Source organism: Labrus bergylta, chromosome 4 (assembly GCF_963930695.1).
Source record: "Labrus bergylta chromosome 4, fLabBer1.1, whole genome shotgun sequence".
NCBI lineage: Eukaryota > Metazoa > Chordata > Actinopteri > Labriformes > Labridae > Labrus > Labrus bergylta.
This window is the reverse complement of record NC_089198.1, coordinates 23,448,288-23,465,951: the sequence shown is the minus strand read 5'-3', so window position 1 is coordinate 23,465,951 and position 17,664 is coordinate 23,448,288. Positions and strand designations below refer to the sequence as shown.

The 17,664-nt window shown below is 38.8% G+C and overlaps 1 protein-coding gene across 8 annotated transcripts in view; it reads left to right on the top strand.

Annotated features, from left to right (window-relative positions):
- The window catches only part of LOC109997651 (voltage-dependent R-type calcium channel subunit alpha-1E), a 57,511-nt gene that overhangs the window by 11,075 nt on the left and 28,772 nt on the right, over positions 1–17,664 (top strand). For all 8 annotated transcript variants that reach the window (XM_065954133.1, XM_065954131.1, XM_065954129.1 and 5 more), the window contains exons 5-13: positions 8,648–8,751; positions 9,437–9,595; positions 11,980–12,170; positions 12,250–12,353; positions 12,446–12,561; positions 14,425–14,478; positions 16,056–16,136; positions 16,297–16,506; positions 16,655–16,767. In XM_065954133.1, the coding sequence (XP_065810205.1) occupies positions 8,648–8,751; positions 9,437–9,595; positions 11,980–12,170; positions 12,250–12,353; positions 12,446–12,561; positions 14,425–14,478; positions 16,056–16,136; positions 16,297–16,506; positions 16,655–16,767 (1,132 nt within the window). The remainder of the gene's footprint in view (positions 1–8,647; positions 8,752–9,436; positions 9,596–11,979; positions 12,171–12,249; positions 12,354–12,445; positions 12,562–14,424; positions 14,479–16,055; positions 16,137–16,296; positions 16,507–16,654; positions 16,768–17,664) is intronic.

The following is a 17,664-nucleotide window of genomic DNA, read 5'->3' as shown; positions in this document are numbered from 1 at the left end:
TTAGCTGTGCTGGTTGCTGTAGTTGGAGACTAAATTCTCTCACTTGACATCAGTCTGAGTTTTATATCTGAACATTTTTGCTTTGAGTTTCTCAATAAATGCCTAGTTTTCCAAAAGGAAGGAACAGAAAAGAAAAAGAAAAAGAAGAGAAGCACAGTTTGGTACAAGGGACAGCTCATTATTCACAAGGCTTTGACTAGTTGTGGATATAGTACTTCTATTTTGACAGGAATATGCAACAGGCAGGCATGGCTGGAGAAACCTTAAAAAAATGATTTTCAAAAAATTCAAGCATCTAGAAGAAACACAAGAAAACAAAACTACCCTGCAACAAAATCCACTTTTTTCACCCCATTACTTTTTTTTAAATGGGGGACTTTATTCTTTTAACGGGAAACCATCAAGCCTCAAAACACTGAGTGTTACCAAAAATAGAGAGTTGGCGTAGGATGTCACTTGAAGGCCAGTAGTGCAAGTTGTGTAACAGTTTGATGTTGATATGAGTGGGCTGTGGAGTGGACCCAAACCATATTCATTTTTAATGATCATCCTCTCAATCAATTTTTAATCAGTGATCTATAAAATTAGCCAAAAAGTGTCAAAGAAATTCCCAAAGCCCAAGTTGACATATTTAGGTTTTTCAGTGTTAATTGATTTTGTGAAGCAACGTCCCTGCAAGAACAGTGTCCACCTACGTTTTCATTGTTTATGTATCAGTCATCAAGCCCCAAAGTGAAGTATTCTGAAATATGTAATAAAAGATTCAGAAAATCAGGAAATGTTTACATTTGAGCATTCAAATTTAGCTAAATTTTAGCAACAGTTACCAAAATAATCATTGATGCGATCTCTCTGGGTCAACAAATCAATTAAAGGGCTGATTATTTCAATTAAGCAGACAGAGCACAAATATTTCATATGGAGTCGTTATGCAGCAAATTATTGGACACAAGGAGCTTGAGGTTATGGTTGAACAGTTTGAAATGTCTTCATAAATAAGATAAACGTACCCCTTAGCAGCTTAAATCATGTTTTTAATAATAACAGTGAACAATTGTGAGAGAGGCTGTTGAAATAATTAACTTCAATCATCAACCAGATTCTCAGCTCCTTTCAGTATCATGGATATATTGCAGATTTTAACTCATTTTTTATCCGTTACCGGTACTTTGTTTTGTCTTAGTTTGCTCTCGCCGCCCTCACAGTTGTTTTTTTGGCCCCAGTAGGCATGCTGTAAAAAGCCTGAAAACCAAATGTACTCTACCTGCTCAGCAACAAACAGACAGCAGGTAGGCACAGTAAGCAACTAGCTAGTGAACAAAGAGCAGCAGATGAAGGGCCAGATATTTTCCCATTGGAGTTGGTAGAAACCATACATATAAACAAAAAGAGGTGACTACTGGATTTAAAATGGTCAAGAGCCTAAAAAGCACTACGAATGAATAACAATGCTGTCTTCCTTCTGCTGCAGATGTCAAAAAGTAACTGCGGGTTTATAGCACCTGTAACATGAAGCCACACCTTACATTGAAGTGATTAGTTAAAATGGGAAATTTAATTTAAAGACCTTATATTCTTATGTTTATATTATATATGTTTACCTTTTTTAATGACCACTTTCACCAGTGGTTGTCAACTGGTGGGTCAGGATCCAAAAGTGGATTGAAAATCTATTTTCAGTGGGTCACGGATGTGTGCCTGGAAAAATTATTGTCAAAAAGTCCATGAGGCGCTTTTTCAACATGTAATATGTTTTGTTACTCTTGGAGGTCCAACCTGCACTTTTTTATTATTGAACAAGTTGAAAAATATCTGAAATGTGGGTTGCAATTTCTCTGTAAGGTGATGGTGGTGGGTCCTAAGCCCAGACTGACTTACACTATAAAATATACAAAGTGGTCAGTGTGCTGTAGCTCACAGATCATCTTGCTTCATTCCAGCCACAGCTGGTTTGTAACTGACGACCTGGTTTCCTGCCACCTATCTGACACATTTTCTGGTAGCACATATGCTGCGCTCCCCTCGCCCTCTCTCTCTATCTCTCTCTCTCAGACACACACACACACACACACACACACACACACACACACACACACACACACACACACACACACACACACAAAAGGACAGACTGTGTCTCTCTTGCACACTTGTGGCAAAGCACAAGTAAGTCAGACTTAAAAGAAAACACACATGTGTCATAGAGGCCAGTTGGGAATAAAAACGAGGCCACTGGGCCAGTGCTGGCGGCATTCATTCCATTTAATTTTAATGAATTGCCAGAAGCGAATCTGCTGGGACACCAAGCTCAATTAAAATCCCTAATCTGAGCTAGGAGTGTGTAGCAAAAAGGACCACAGCTAGAACAACTTACCCACAAACCAATTTAATTCAGTGGGATTCCGAAAATGGTCAATTAGTCAATTATATCCTAGGGCAGACAGATAGACACAGGTGGATTTGATGCTTTGATTAGAAATAAAATGTGTCCCAGATTACTGTGTGTGTGTGTGTGTGTGTGTGTGTGTGTGTGTGTGTGTGTCTGTGCGCGTGTGTGTGTGTGTACTTCAATGGAAAGGCTAAAAGTATAATTTTTTGCTGTCAAACCTGTTGCCCTCATGATGTTATATTAGTTCTGAATACTCCCTCTTCACATTAAAATATAATTTTCCACATCTGTGCCTGCACACCCCTGTGTGTGTGGTGTGTGTGGTGTGTGTGTTTGTGTGTGTGTGTGTGTGTGTGTGTGTGTGTGTGTGTGTGTGTGTGTGTGTGTGTGTGTATCACTGTCAGCATTCCATCATGTTGCACGAAGGATATCAGTTTTCCCTGTTGCCCTAGTCCCTGTTTTCAGTTTGACACTTAGCTAAAATTGATGCTCTTTAGACAGGATGAATAATACAGCTGGGTGGGAGTTGGGAGTGATTCATTAGCCATCTGGCACAACGACAGACACACAGGAGCGGTGAGAAAAGTCTTTCTCTTGTGAATCCGTCTTTGCTTTGCTGTTTGCATTTATATCATTTGGTGTGGATGATGAACGGATCAGCCGAAGAGGGGGGGCTCTGGCAAAAATGTACAAACTTAACTCGAGCACTCATCATACGGCTTTATTCCTATAGCCTACTGTTCAATCATCAATTAATCTTGATTTCTATAGGGCCAATTCATAACAAATCTTATTTCAAGACACTTACATACAAAAGAGCAGGTAAAAGACCTTACCATTGTTATATTATGTTACAAAAAGAGCAGGTAGAAGACCTTACCAATGTTACATTATCTACAAAGACCCAACATTAATCCATCATGAGCACTAAGCAACATTTAGCAAAGTTACAGTTGTCTCCAAATTGCTGACAAGAGTAAACACATCAGTACAGTAAAATACAACAGCTAGATTTTGATCGGCATTGAATCTACCCAGAGCTTACACTGCAGCTTACACAATTGGCCTGAGCAGTTTTAAGCATTTATACTTGTTTTGTCTAAATTGCTTCGTACAGTAGTTACCTTGCTAACATGCTTGTTGGCTGTTGGATTTCCTCTTTGTTGAGATTTCTTTGGCTTCTTTGTGCACTTTAAACAATGGTGACTGAAACTATAGTTACTTCTGCAAGCTCTGCAATCACCAAAAATACAAGTACGCAGAATACACCTAGAGAAAGTAAGATTCACAGTCACCATTCAGGCGTTGCCTTCAAATGGAGCACAGCTGAGTTTAGCAGTTAGCATAAAACTAGCATCAAACACTTAATCTGTGCTATAGTTTCGGTGCAGTTCAACTACGCCAAAAGACACATGTACGTTTAGCTAAGCAGTATGTCCTAGTGATAGTTTGAAACCTCAACAAATATTTTAGTAAAGATTTATTATATCTAGTACACTAACTAATAGGTGTAATTATTGTTTAACTAGCTAAACTGAACAGCAAAGCTAACTGATATAGCCTGAACACATGTTTATAAATCTAAACAAGACAGGCCAAGTGACAACCAGTTAGGTGAGCATTCAGAGATGTTTAGCCCCTTTTCAACTGTATGAGTACTAGCCGAAGATACACATTTTTTTGTTGAACCTGTGGAAGTTGTAACACATACGTTTATTTATTACAGTATTACTGGAGTTTTAATGGTGAAGGTGAATTAACTAACTAGCTGATTTTAAGGTTTGTGTCTTAAAATACACATTTACACATTGACATTGCATTGAAAACCAACCCCTTGTAACTTAAAAACTTGAGAGTCAAATTCTAGCCATACAGGTGTCCTATCACAACAGTGAGTAGTGAAAACGAATTCATCAATAGAGTTGAACTGCAATAGATCTCATTAACAAATTGGTTATAGCCAGGAGGTTAAGGACAGGTACAAGGGTCTGAGCTCTAATTTTTCTCTCATAATTGAACTGAACAAACAATAGTTTACAGTCCCACGTGGGGTTTCTTTGGGAAAACATACACTCAGACATTTATTCTATGACTAATGTTGAATAAGTTACATTTTTTTCAATGTAATCTCAATTCAACACAGCCATATTAATGTTGCCATTTACATATTAATTCAAAGGTATTAATTTGTTTGTGCATTATGTTGATGTGGACTCAATTGCACATTACATATGCAGATCTGTGCTTAAATGGTGAACAATGTGATACTGCTGATTACTGTAGTTTTTTGTGGTGTTCTTAGTGTAGGTGGAGGTGTGTGGGAGAGGCTGCATTTTGTGCATGTAATGAATTCATCCTCTCCAGAGCCAGATTGGTATAATACTGTGCTGCAGTGTTTCACATAAAGAGCAAATGAGGAAGAGATTAGCCTCTCGCTATGAACATTAACTCTCTGCTGAAATGTAACAGTGGAGGCACGTGTGTTTTTAGGTGTGTTTTCGTGCATTTTGACTGAATATTCCCTGACAAAGTGATGATATTGAGTGAAAAGTTGGATTTGAGATTTTCTCAGCAGTAATTTCCCAACTAATTCTTAGCACCTAGTACTTTTGATTTCTGCAAAACAGAGGACTGCTTCACAATCAATTAAATGTTTAATCAGAAAAATATATCAGTGCTGAATATGAGAAAAATTCAAAAGGGGCGCTGGATAGCCTCTTGGTTTTTGTCACGCACCGCATGTGCAGAGGCTACAGTCATCATTGCAGCAGCTGTGGGTTTGATTCCGACAACGGCCCTTTGCTGTATGTCATCCCCTACTCTCTCCTCCCCACAATTCTTTCCTCTCGTCAGCTGTTCTACCCAACAAAGGCAAAATGGCCCAATAGATATCTTAAAAAGCAAAGGAAAATTTTAAAAAGATAATACATTTAGAGGCTATCTTGATTTAAAAAAGAAAATAGCTCTGATGTACATGCTAGTGGCTCAGCAGGCCATCTAAAGATACTGCACATGAACACATTTGTCTGATTCAAATTGGAGACACAAACACACACAAAAACAACCTAAAAGTTTTTAAAAGGGACAGCTACGTACATGGATCAGATAACCCTCCCTGTACATCCATGTGAAAGCCTGTAGAAGTGCAAGTAATGTATTAGAGCAGTGGCACCTTGAGCTAATGGCTAATAATCCTGCTAACATGCTCAAAATGGTGACAATGCTTACATGCTGAAGTTTTGCAGTAACTATTCTTACCCTGTTTACCAGTTTGATTGTAAGAATTTCAACATTTGCTATTTAGCACTCCTAAATCAAGCACAACTATAATACAATACACTATAATAACGATTAATGCTTTTTATTGAATTAAATTGTATATTTAATTGACAGAAAGTTAAAATATCATCTTTTGGACGTGTGATTGAAAACTGCAAAACTGCTTCAACTTTTTAACTTCTGAGTTTGAGAAAATTCTTGGATATAACTTTCATTAATCAGGACAATCCATTGGCATTTGAAGTTTTCAAATAAGACTGAAATGAATAGATGATTATCTTCTATATAATAATTATCATGTAATTAATTTTAATAAATAGTGGAAGATTGTATGAAATAAAACAGAACCAAGATGTATGCCCTGTGGAATCCCATATGAAATCCTTAAAAAAAGTTTTTAGGACTTTACTCCCTTGTCTAACCCAATATCCATATTTATCCAACAACATTGTATGATTCAATGAGTTCAGATACAACTTGTTCCACTCTGCTTCTTAAAGTGTTAGGTTTGATATTGAAAGCTGGAAGGCTACAAAAATGTTGGTTTGCACAACTACTGATTATGTACTGGTATTCTTTCTGCTGTCAAACAATTTAAAAACTCAACAAAGGAAAATGGCCTTTCCGTGTGTAGGGATGATTCATAAGCTACCACAAGCAGACAGAATATTTGCTTTAATTTTGAGGGAGCCTCCACTGAATTGTTGTGCTCAAAGTGCATCCTTGAAGGAGCTGTGCTGCTGCCCGCCTTTGTTGAGGGTGTTTGGTTTGAAGGCTATTTCTACAGACTCCCACTCCTCTGCTCCCGCTTTCTGTCTCAATGTCTCTCGCTGTGTCAACTCTTTGTCTGACTCACTCGCTCACTCATTTGCTCATTCGCTCACTCACTCTGTATGTTTACACGCACGGTAAAACCAAATTACTGCTAATAACCACAGTGAAGTACAACTTTTTGTAGCCTAAACGGCTACACAGAATAAGAGAAAGGCAAAAAGGATTACTTTTTGTGCTGTAACAAAGTCAGCAAAAGTGCTTTTGTATTAATGCTGGTTTAATTTGGGCCAAAGGATTTCTTGTATGAAGCATAAATGAGGGTGCTTTCATTTCAGGTAACATATAAAGTTCAGCAAACTCAGCCTGTGAACACAGTTAGACAGAGGACACTTACAACATACTGTAAGTCCAGCATGCTAATACACTTCCAAAGGCAAATGTTTAGCAGGCATAATAAGTGTGAACATTTTAATTTCCCGTTCTTCCTTTGTTCCCCATGTCAATATACCTTAAAATGACACATATGTTAGATATTATGTTCATAATAGGTTTTTCCCCTGTTTCAAATGTTCAATTATTTTTTTCATGGGTGTTGTTGATAGCCCACAGCTCACTGTCTTTTTCTGTCTGAAGGCCTGCACCCATATATTTTAAGCAAGACAGTTCTGTTGTATATGTTAAAATATCCACAGGGGCTGAACAGATTTTTGCCATATTTCTTGGCAATTTTTAACAGCAAAGACAGCCCTTAATGTTAGCTGTCTTAGTTAAACATGTTGGCATAACGAGGTTAGCAATAAAAACAGAAATAAAGAGAAACTAACATAATCTACCCTAATACATAATTTGTGGTGTTTTCTACGCAGTAAGGCGCTAAGAAATTTTCTTGACACAGAGAGTTTGAGTGAGCCACCAAAAATATATTTTTTTGGAGTTGTTCTCAAAAGTATTTGCTCACATTTGAAGATGAAGATCCCACTGTAGGTCACAATTTAAGAGTGGAAGGGAGGAAGGAAGGAAATAATACATCCTAAAATCCTGTAATGTTTTAAACTGTTTCTACTTGAAACCACAGCAGAGACAGAGTTGTTCACTAAGTTGTTCTGCACATGTTCTCAACTTTTAGAAACAGGTCCTGAACATTTTATTACCAACAGTGAGTCCACTTTGATCAACATTTTCATATTTATCCGCATTAGTGTGTACATGGCATCGCTCATTCACACGCTCATTGGGCCTCTCTCCCCTCCCACTGCTTTTCAGGAGAGATTCTGCGTGGGCTTACACTTGAGTTTCTGCCATGTGCTTTCTACCCCCTGTACGCACACACATATCCCCTCCCCCACACTTCCTAACACTGTCCAAAGATTTTATGAGTTTGTATATTGGTTTGTGTGTGAAACAGAGGGAGAAATCAGGAAAATCAAACCCTGTTAAAATATCACTTTGGAAAATAGCAGTGGTTACTGACCCTCTGATCTGTAAAGCATTACAGGCCACTATCCATTAGCTTGGCTGTAAAGTGTAGCCAAAATGAAAATGCTGGATATTCTGGGAGGGTTTTTTGCAGCACTAGCGTTTCGATGTTATAGCGTTACCTTTTCCTAATTACATAAAAAACAAAAATGCTGCTTTGCAAAGATACTTTCACATGCGATTTCTGGTGCATTTTGGTAAAAGGTTGCCTTTTGGTTGCTCCTGATGCTGTTTTTCAGTGTTTGTGTGTAGGAGGAGGAACATCAATGTGTGCGTGGGCAGATGTGAGTAGAGATGCCTGCCAGGTGTATGTGGCTGTGCATTCTTTGTCTCTCACCACACGAGTCTGGCACCCTAAATGAATTTACTGTACTCCTGCATGTCATCAAATCAGCTTATTATTTGCAATTTTCTTTTGAAGTGACTCATCTTAAAAAAAACTGTCCTTGAGTTACCTCCATTTGTTACCTTTACTTATTTTTTTTTGCTAAATCAGTCTGACACCACTGACAAAAAAACATTTATCTCATGAGAGGAGATGAAGATTTTGTACCCGATTTAGCTGCTAATGGATGTTTTTCTGAACATGTTGGTGCATTGTTGTCTATTTGTAACTCAGATATATTTTTCATTTTCAGGCCGTCATAGGTAAAAGCTATTCATTTACCTGTCTGAAAAAATAACACAATAACAATACCAAGCCTTCGTGTTGTGTGTGTTGTTCATCAGGATCTTGGCCACTGCTGGTGCGCACATGAACATCCCAGTTGACCTTCGTACTCTAAGGGCGGTGCGAGTGCTGAGACCTCTCAAACTTGTATCTGGGATCCCCAGTGAGTCAAATACTAACTTCCAGTCCTGCTCTGTGACTTTAAATATACTGGTATAATGCTATATACGACAAGTGCTAATTCTCTGGGTTTACTAGGGCATTTTGTTTTTACAAATCCAATCATTTTAATTTGTATATTTGTATTTACAAAATCTGTATACTCGCTGAAATACACTCCTCAAAACACTGAAGTGATACAAAAAGCATTAACTCTTATAATTAAAATGTTCTATCGCTCCAATGTATATGATTAGAATACAAATATTTTTTTTACTTCCCTTTGGAGATTTAAGCATATGTATTATTGCAATACTAGCAGATACATTTTACCATTAAGTATTGTATTTATAGCATATAGATTCTGCTTTGCCCTGCAAGTCCTGACATCTTTGTTTAATAACACATTTGAAAAGATGTTGATACCTAATCTCTGCACTTTATAGTAACTAGTATAGTAACTGCATTATGTTGTGTTCATTTTCAGGCAGTGAATTGTAAAAGCAAAAGTTTTGGCAGAGATCGAGGCTCGGTAACAAGATCTTTTTAATGTCCGAAAAGCTTTCTTGGCTTTTCCAAAGGCAAAACCAGCAGAAAATAAAGTGGCCATTACAAACACATTGGTAGATTTCTACTTTTTTATATACATAATGAGATGTTGTTTTTCTTCACTTTGTGACTTCTCTAAGGCCTGCAGATTGTGCTGAAGTCCATCATGAAGGCCATGATCCCACTGCTCCAGATCGGCCTCCTTTTGTTCTTCGCCATCCTCATGTTCGCCATCATTGGCCTGGAGTTCTACAGCGGGAAACTTCATCATACCTGCTTGCCATCTTATGACATCCTCGGTACAGTCCATGCAAACACACACACACACACACACACACACACACGCACACACACACAAACAAACAAACACATGGCTAACAGTCTCTATCTGTTGTGAAGCAAAGTGGGCGGTCCAGACATCACAAGTGTTATTGTTTTAGATTAATTTGTTTTTTTAAAGTGTGAAAGAGACACAATAGAAACATTTTGGATTGGTTCCTGAGTTAGCGTGAAGGTTTCAGCGCTAAAGGCACGTGACCGAAAACACCTTCTGAAATACTTTATTGCTGTGTTGGTTTATTGGTATATTAAAGCCTCTTTCAGCCTCTTCAACTGCTTGAGAATATGCGGATGTATTTTGGCTTGATTAACTCGCCATCTGTGGGCACCTCCTGTCTTCAGGTCCACCTGCTTTCATCTAACCACCAGGGCCTTGACCTGGTTATTGTCACGTTTTTGTTTTCGTTTCACTATCAGGTATGTGTGTAATACTCAATGTTCTCAACAGCAGCTGCTTTTTTATGAGAACTTGAGGCTTTTGGTAGATTACAGTAACACCAAGCTAATACGTATTATTAGAGATTTTGCTGCTTAATTAGGAACCAACTACTCTGTAATCACAAACCACGCCACGGCACTTACTGTCATCCCCCAGACGATTTCCACCAACTGAAGAGGGCTTGAAAAAACTACAATAAAAGCAGAATGCAGTGACTTTGAAATCATTTGAACCCCATATTTAACTTAAAATAGCTCAGACAACAAATCAAGTGTTGGGACATGATCTTTTTTACCACCCTGTTGCATCACCTCTTCTTTTAACAACATTTTATACCAGTTTGGGAACTAAAAGGGCCAGTTCCTGAAATTTTGACAAATTCAATGTTTTACCTTTCATGCTTGATGTATGATTTCAGCTGCTCAATAGTTTAGGGTCTCCTTTGATGTATTTTATGCTTTGCAATGCTTCAAACATTCCCAATGTGTGACAAGTCAGGACTGCAGAAGGCCAGTTTATTATCTGGACTCTTTTACTACTCTTTTAAGAAAGACCTTGCCTTACAAAGAAATTGCTTATTTGCCAGCACATTTCCCTTCAAACCCTGTATGCGTGGTTCAGCAATAATAAAGCTTTCACAAATTTGAAGGTTACCCATGACGTGTGCATTAATGCATCCCCATGCCATCATGCCTGGCATTATTTCTGAACAGGATGTCAAATTTTCACTCATGTGACCACGGGACAGTTTTTTTCTCTCCAACTCAGTCCATTTTTATTTATTTATTTATTCCATCTCTGTAAATGGTAGAGTTTCAGTTTAACACACTGTGTTCACAGAAATCAGCTTTTAGAAGTGTTCTTGTGCCCATGCAGTGATGTCCACAAAAGAATTGTCTCTGCCATCTGATGGCCCCGAAGATCACGGCCCCTCTATATTGGTTGTTGGTTTATTTAGATGATCTGAATCTATGAATGACATTTTGTGTAGACCATTGAATACACAGATTCTTTATAATTTGACATTGATCAACATTTTCTTGAATTGTCGCACTATTTGCCGGCACAGTATTTCATTGAGTGGTTAACCCCTCCACACCCTTACTTCAGTTACACTCTCTCGGGTGCTCTTATTATGTTACTAACCTGTTTTTAGTCAACCTAACTAACTGGACGTTGTTCAATCAGTTGTTTTCTTTCAGCATTTCTCACCTTTTTCAGTCTCTTGTTGCCACTGTCCCAACTTTTTGAAAAGGTTTTGCACGCAAGATTTTCAAAGTACACATACTTTCCTAAAACACTGAAATGTCTTAGTTTCATGAGTTTATTAAGGTGTCTTAGTGCTATTTACAATCAATTATAGGAATCATCACATTCTGTTTTCAGCATTAATTCAAAAACAGAGAATATTTTCCCTCTTGAGCAGATTAAAGTCAACACAGTGACCTGTAAAGCCCTTACAAACTCTGCACATAAATCAATCTGCACAGTGCAGCTAATAATCAGCGATATATGAATGACTGTAAAATATGGTAGCCATCTGCACAGAAAGCATGATGTGACAACAATAAAATAAATAATCAGAGACTAAAATGTGGTGCAGAATTGATGTGATTGACACATTCATTTGTGGTTTGCCAAAAAACACAGGGGTAAGAACACAGGTTATGGTGATAAATGGGCAAAATATCACAGATGGTTTTGAGGAAAAAGGACACAAAAAGAATTTGAGATGTTGTATAGTATTTGCATTTAAACCAAATGCAATTCACAGCTTGTTGTACAGATTTTGTGTATTAAATTAACTATATTAAGGCTGCTTTCTTCCCTTCTGCCCAGACTAAACAATCAATGTCTATTAGTGAGGACCATAAGGGTAACCATATGCTTCTTTTTTTTTAATAGACAATGAGACTGTGGACTCGTCCGAGTTGGCGTTTGCCTGTGGGGTGAGGAAATGTCCAGAGAATTATGACTGCAACGACACCTGGATCGGACCCAACGATGGCATCACGCAGTTCGACAACATCTTGTTTGCTGTACTCACCGTTTTCCAGTGTATAACCATGGAGGGATGGACGGCTGTTCTGTACAATGTGAGCTCTGTGAAACGGCAAAAACGTCACAAGGGACCCGTTATTTGTGTAATAATGACTGATTGTTGTGGCTTTTCAGACAAACGATGCCTTGGGTCCCACATGGAACTGGATTTACTTCATCCCTCTCATCATTATCGGCTCGTTCTTTGTGTTGAACTTGGTTTTGGGTGTGCTGTCTGGGTGAGTCTGACTCTTCCTGTGTGTTTGTAACATCGATGCGTCTGTCTGTATAATGCATCATGACAACAGTTTGTAACGCTTCCCCTCTTCAGAGAGTTTGCTAAGGAGAGGGAGCGGGTGGAGAACAGGCGCGCCTTCATGAAGCTTCGCCGCCAGCAACAGGTGGAGCGAGAACTGAACGGCTACAGAGCCTGGATAGACAGGGCAGGTACTGAGCAGCACAACAACTTCACCTCTGCAGACACACACTTTGGTTCAGTTGTGTATGAATAGACAGCTGCGTAGAGACTGAGAGTGAGACATTGAGCAGCGTTTTTTTGTTTAACACTTAAAAGTGCTGATTCAGTGATACAGGAGAGTTGCTCTTACAACTTTTCTAGTCACCTAAACTACATCTAAATGAACCTCATGAGCAGATCTGTTAGTTTGCTTTGATGCTTTGGAATTCATGTGATTGGTTACTTATTGACTTACCTGTTGAATCAAAGCTGTCTGACAAGCATAATAATGTTGAGGTCATGCTGAAATAATCAAAAAGCAATTTGGATTATTAATGCAACTGAAATACAAACATGTATAAGCTTACAGTATGTGGTTTGCTTTGTCATTTTTCACTGACTTTAGCAGCTATTTTGTAAATGGTAAAAAGCAGAAGAAGTTATTGATTTGATGTGGCTGTAGAAAATAGAATGCTTAGGATTACACTCAGATTTCTTGCTTGACTCATAGCTATAAGAGAGAGAGACTCACTAAGAACTGACACTCTGTCTGTCTTTTGTTGGCCCTAAGACAATAATGTCAGTCTTGTCTCTGTTAAGTTGGAGCAGATCTTGCAGTGTCCTGTCATTGATTTGCTCAATACAGTGACAGAGATTATACAGGTCCATGATCTCCTGGTGTATGTGACATGTATATTTTCTTATCATCTGAGTAATAATGGAAGGCTATTTTGTTAAATGGTAAATGGTAAATGGACTTGAGCTTGTCTTCAGACTACTCAAAGTAGTTGTACACCGCATGTCACGCCTACCTTTTCACATCCATTCACATCCATTCACACACTGATGGCAGAGGTTGCTATGCAAAGTGACCATTACTAGTAACTAGCCTCATTCATACACATTCATACGGCGACGACGAAAGCAGCAGGAGCAATCGGGGTTAAGTGTCTTTCCCAATGACATATCGGACATGTTGCTGCAGGTGCTTGGACTCTAACCCCCGACCTTCCAGTTGAGAGATAAAGGACACTACGGACTGAGCTACAGCCGCTCCATTTTGTATGATTTGGCCCAACGGAAGAGAACTAATATAACTACCTGTTGAATGAGTTAAAACAGTCCTTTCAAAAGACAAAAAAATAGTGTATTTCCAAACAGGTTCAACTATTCCTTTAAAGTTTGACATGTTTTCAGCGTTTCAGTGCCGTAATATTACAATCATTTAGCAGCTAAATGCGCAGTCTTTTTTTACAGATGATTTTCTGAAGTGATCGCTCTGCTGCAGACACTTTCTGAGTTTTTTTGGACCTACAGAAGAGTGGCACACACACAAACACACACACACACACACACACACACACACACACACACACACACACACACATACACACGGTGCTGTAATGGCAATCTACATCGCTTGTCTCCCACGCAATAGAGGGTAAGGAAAAGGTGATACTGACTCACTGACTTTTAAATTTGTGTGCCTGTTCATATTTGCACACGCGTGTGTGTCTATGTATGTGTGTGTTTGTAGGTAGGTACTTGTGTATGTGAGAGAGCTGCAGTGCATATTTCTGTGTGCATGGATGTGGGTGAGTGTGGGAAGAGGAAGAGAGAAAAAAGAGCGATAGTGGGATATTGGGCGAGCGTAAGAGAGAATAAGAGCTCTCTCTAACGAAGGTCACACCGGTCGTTTAAAGCACTCGTTTACATCGGCTTGGCCTCAGTTCCTGTGAATGTTTGCAGACATCCTAAAGAATTCAAGCCTTCCATACGTAATATTTGCATGTCGGATGGTTGAAACTGAAAGCAAATAAGTATATATAACCTCCAGTTTTGTTGTATTACAGAGGAGGTGATGCTGGCAGAGGAGAATAAAAGCTCAGGGAGATCGCCGTTAGATGGTGAGTTCACTGACTCTACACCTAGTCCCCCAAATGACACATTGATCAGTGATTATCACATAATATATCAAATGTGGAAACATGTCTAACCTTGTTCAGGTCATCCGTTTAACCACCTCTGTTCTCTGAGTGATTTTGCAAGCTGCAGGTAACCATAGCAACAATACCAATGCTTGATTTAATATTACCAATTCAGTCTCACTTGGAAAAATAAGACAAGAGCGATGTTACATAAACATGTTTGCAGTTTAACATGTTGGTCTCATGAGTCACTTTTACATAAAAAAATCACATCATCAATCTGACAAGGATGGATTCACACCGTGTTTTGTCATATAAATAGCACTGAGGTACATTCTTCAGTTAAATAGCCACATATCTTTGCAGGCGATGGAATTGGCTTCATAAGAATTCAAATCAGCCTATTTTTAGTTGATAGTGTGAAGTTTGAGATACAAGCTTGTATAATCAAATGACAAATTTAAGAGTTTGACTAACCACAGACTCAGCCTCTCTATGCTACACTGGCTGTGGTGGTAGCATGCTAAATCCTGGCATTGTGAATCAAATGTGAATGTATCATGTATGCTCTGTGTAAATGAATGAATGAAATGGACAAAGCATATTAAACACCATTCAATTAAAAAAAAACTTGATTTGTCCCTGGGGGCAATTCAAAAGGCCCATAGAGCAGTATCATGAAAAATTAAACTGGAACAGCAAAGACTATGGAGCCCCAGAAGTCCCAAAGTTTCAATTTTTTTTAAATGATGCCCACAATATAATGATCTTGTGTAAACAAATGTGTAAATAGCCATAAGTGCAAGTAAACAATACTGAGTGAGTAAAGTGATGATAGTGCAATGTAGAACAACGGTACAAACAGGAATAAATATGTAAACAAAGCTGTATGGAAGTTAACAAATACTGACTTAGTAAATGATCATCAGTATTAGCTTTATTGGCCAGGTCTGCTTACACACACAGTTTGACTTCGGCTAACTGTGCTCTCTCTATGTACAAAAAGTATGACATTAAATATCAACAATAAACACAAAATAAGCTGAGAATAATATGTGGAAGACTAAATGAGACACTAGTGCAATGGTGGGTAGTGCAATGAGGAACAGAATATAACAGAATAAATTCAAAGAATAAAGTGAAATAATACAAGCAGAAGGCAGATAAGGTTATTTTTGATGATGAGGTCGGTACACGTGGTGAGTCAACATTCAAACAGATGTAAATAGTGTTGAATTAAGTAGTTTTTATCATCAGTCCCTTTACCAGATGCTATGTTTAAGATAATAACGGATGTGCACAGCAGTTAAACACATACTCCATTAAAAAAAACGCAACACAGTTAAACATCAGCATGAGCAGACAGAGTCTAAAGAACAGATGATTAAAAAAGGCTTATATCATATCATAAGCTAAATATAATCACTGTTGACAAAACAGCTTTAATTAACCAGACCTTCATTTCACAAGAGTGATCACTTTCTGTGCTGTAAGTATTTCAGTTATAAAGAAATTCTAAGTTTGAATGGCCTGAGCATTTTTGTGAAACATTTCAGTGCTGAAGAGAGCGAGTAAGAAGACGGGAGCACGGAGAGGAGCCCCCGGGGACCCAAAGGTTACAGACGCGTCTACTGCCAGTGAGTGAAGATCTTTACATTTTCTGTCTGCTCAGGTATTGAGCCTTTTTAAGAAGGCTTTACAGTAACTCACTTTGTGTGTATCTCACCTTTATTTCACCTCTTCCTCTCCCTCCGGCCTTCTTTCTCTCTGCACTGATTCTCACATTTTCTCTCTCAGGTATGTCTCGATCCAGGATGAACTTCCGCAGCGGCCGACGCGGCCCCGCCGCCTACCTGCGGCGTAAAGAGCGAATGTTACGCATCTCCATCCGCCGCATGGTGAAGACCGACACTTTCTACCTGATGGTGCTCAGTCTTGTGGCTCTCAACACCATCTGTGTGGCCATTGTCCACCACAACCAGCCCAACTGGCTGACCATCTTCCTCTGTGGGTTTCACTTTTGAATATTCTATGATTAAGTACTTCAGTTTGAGAACATTTCAGGTCACATCTGATGAAGTCACAGTTTTATGTGTAGACAGCTGCCTTCTTAGACTTTTGTTTAATTGGTTTTTCTTTGTTTTCTCATCTCCAGACTATGCAGAGTTTGTTTTCCTGGGGCTGTTTTTGGCTGAGATGTTTTTGAAAATGTATGGTCTGGGTTTTCGGCTCTACTTTCACTCATCTTTTAACTGCTTCGACTGTGGGGTGAGGTCCTTTATCTCCTATTCTGACTTTATATTACACACTCAAAACCCCTGTGTTTAATATAACAAAAGGAAAATGGTCAAATCCTGGTGCAAAATGATGCTTTGGTTCAACAGCATGTATGTACATATTAATCCATTGGTAAACCAAAACATAGACACATTCATTTCAACATGTCACTACAAGATACACAAATACTGTATCCAATTCTATCAAGTGGAAGGAAAAATTGAGTTTCAACATGTTGTTACATTGTACGTACTACCTTTATACTATAGTATAATTTTTGTCAATGCGACTGATACAAGTTAACAGAAAATAAAAAAGCGTATCTTAGGGCGCGGTCACACTGGCCATCTGTATCGTGCCGTACTCAAGCACGATTTGCCCCCCGCTGCGCCATTCCCACGCTGGCCGACACGGCCCGTGGGCACACTACACAGGACTATCCATGCTTAAGCATGATTACCTCTGCGGCCGCACATCGGAGAACAACACAGAGAACATGGCAGCTACTTTGTGGCTTACATTGAGTCATTTTAGTCAGATACAGCCATGAAACTCCGGATTTCTCCATAATGAAGGCTGTCCTGCATGTACCTGCGTGCATGAAGTGTACTGTGCCGAAGCACACCGCTCCGAAGTGTGCCAAAGCCAAGGAAGTGTACCGTGCCTCATTCACTTCAGATAAAAATAGGTTGGGCTGCTTATCAATCAGACAATCTTTGGCAATCTTTGTTTGTATAGTTCCAATTCATAACAAGTTTTATCGCAAGACATTTTGCAAAAGAGCAGGTCAAAGACCTTGCTCTTTGTTATCTTATTTACTAAGACCCAACTTTAATCCATCATGAGCGCTAAGCGACATTTAGCAAAGTTACAGTGAAAAAGATAAAC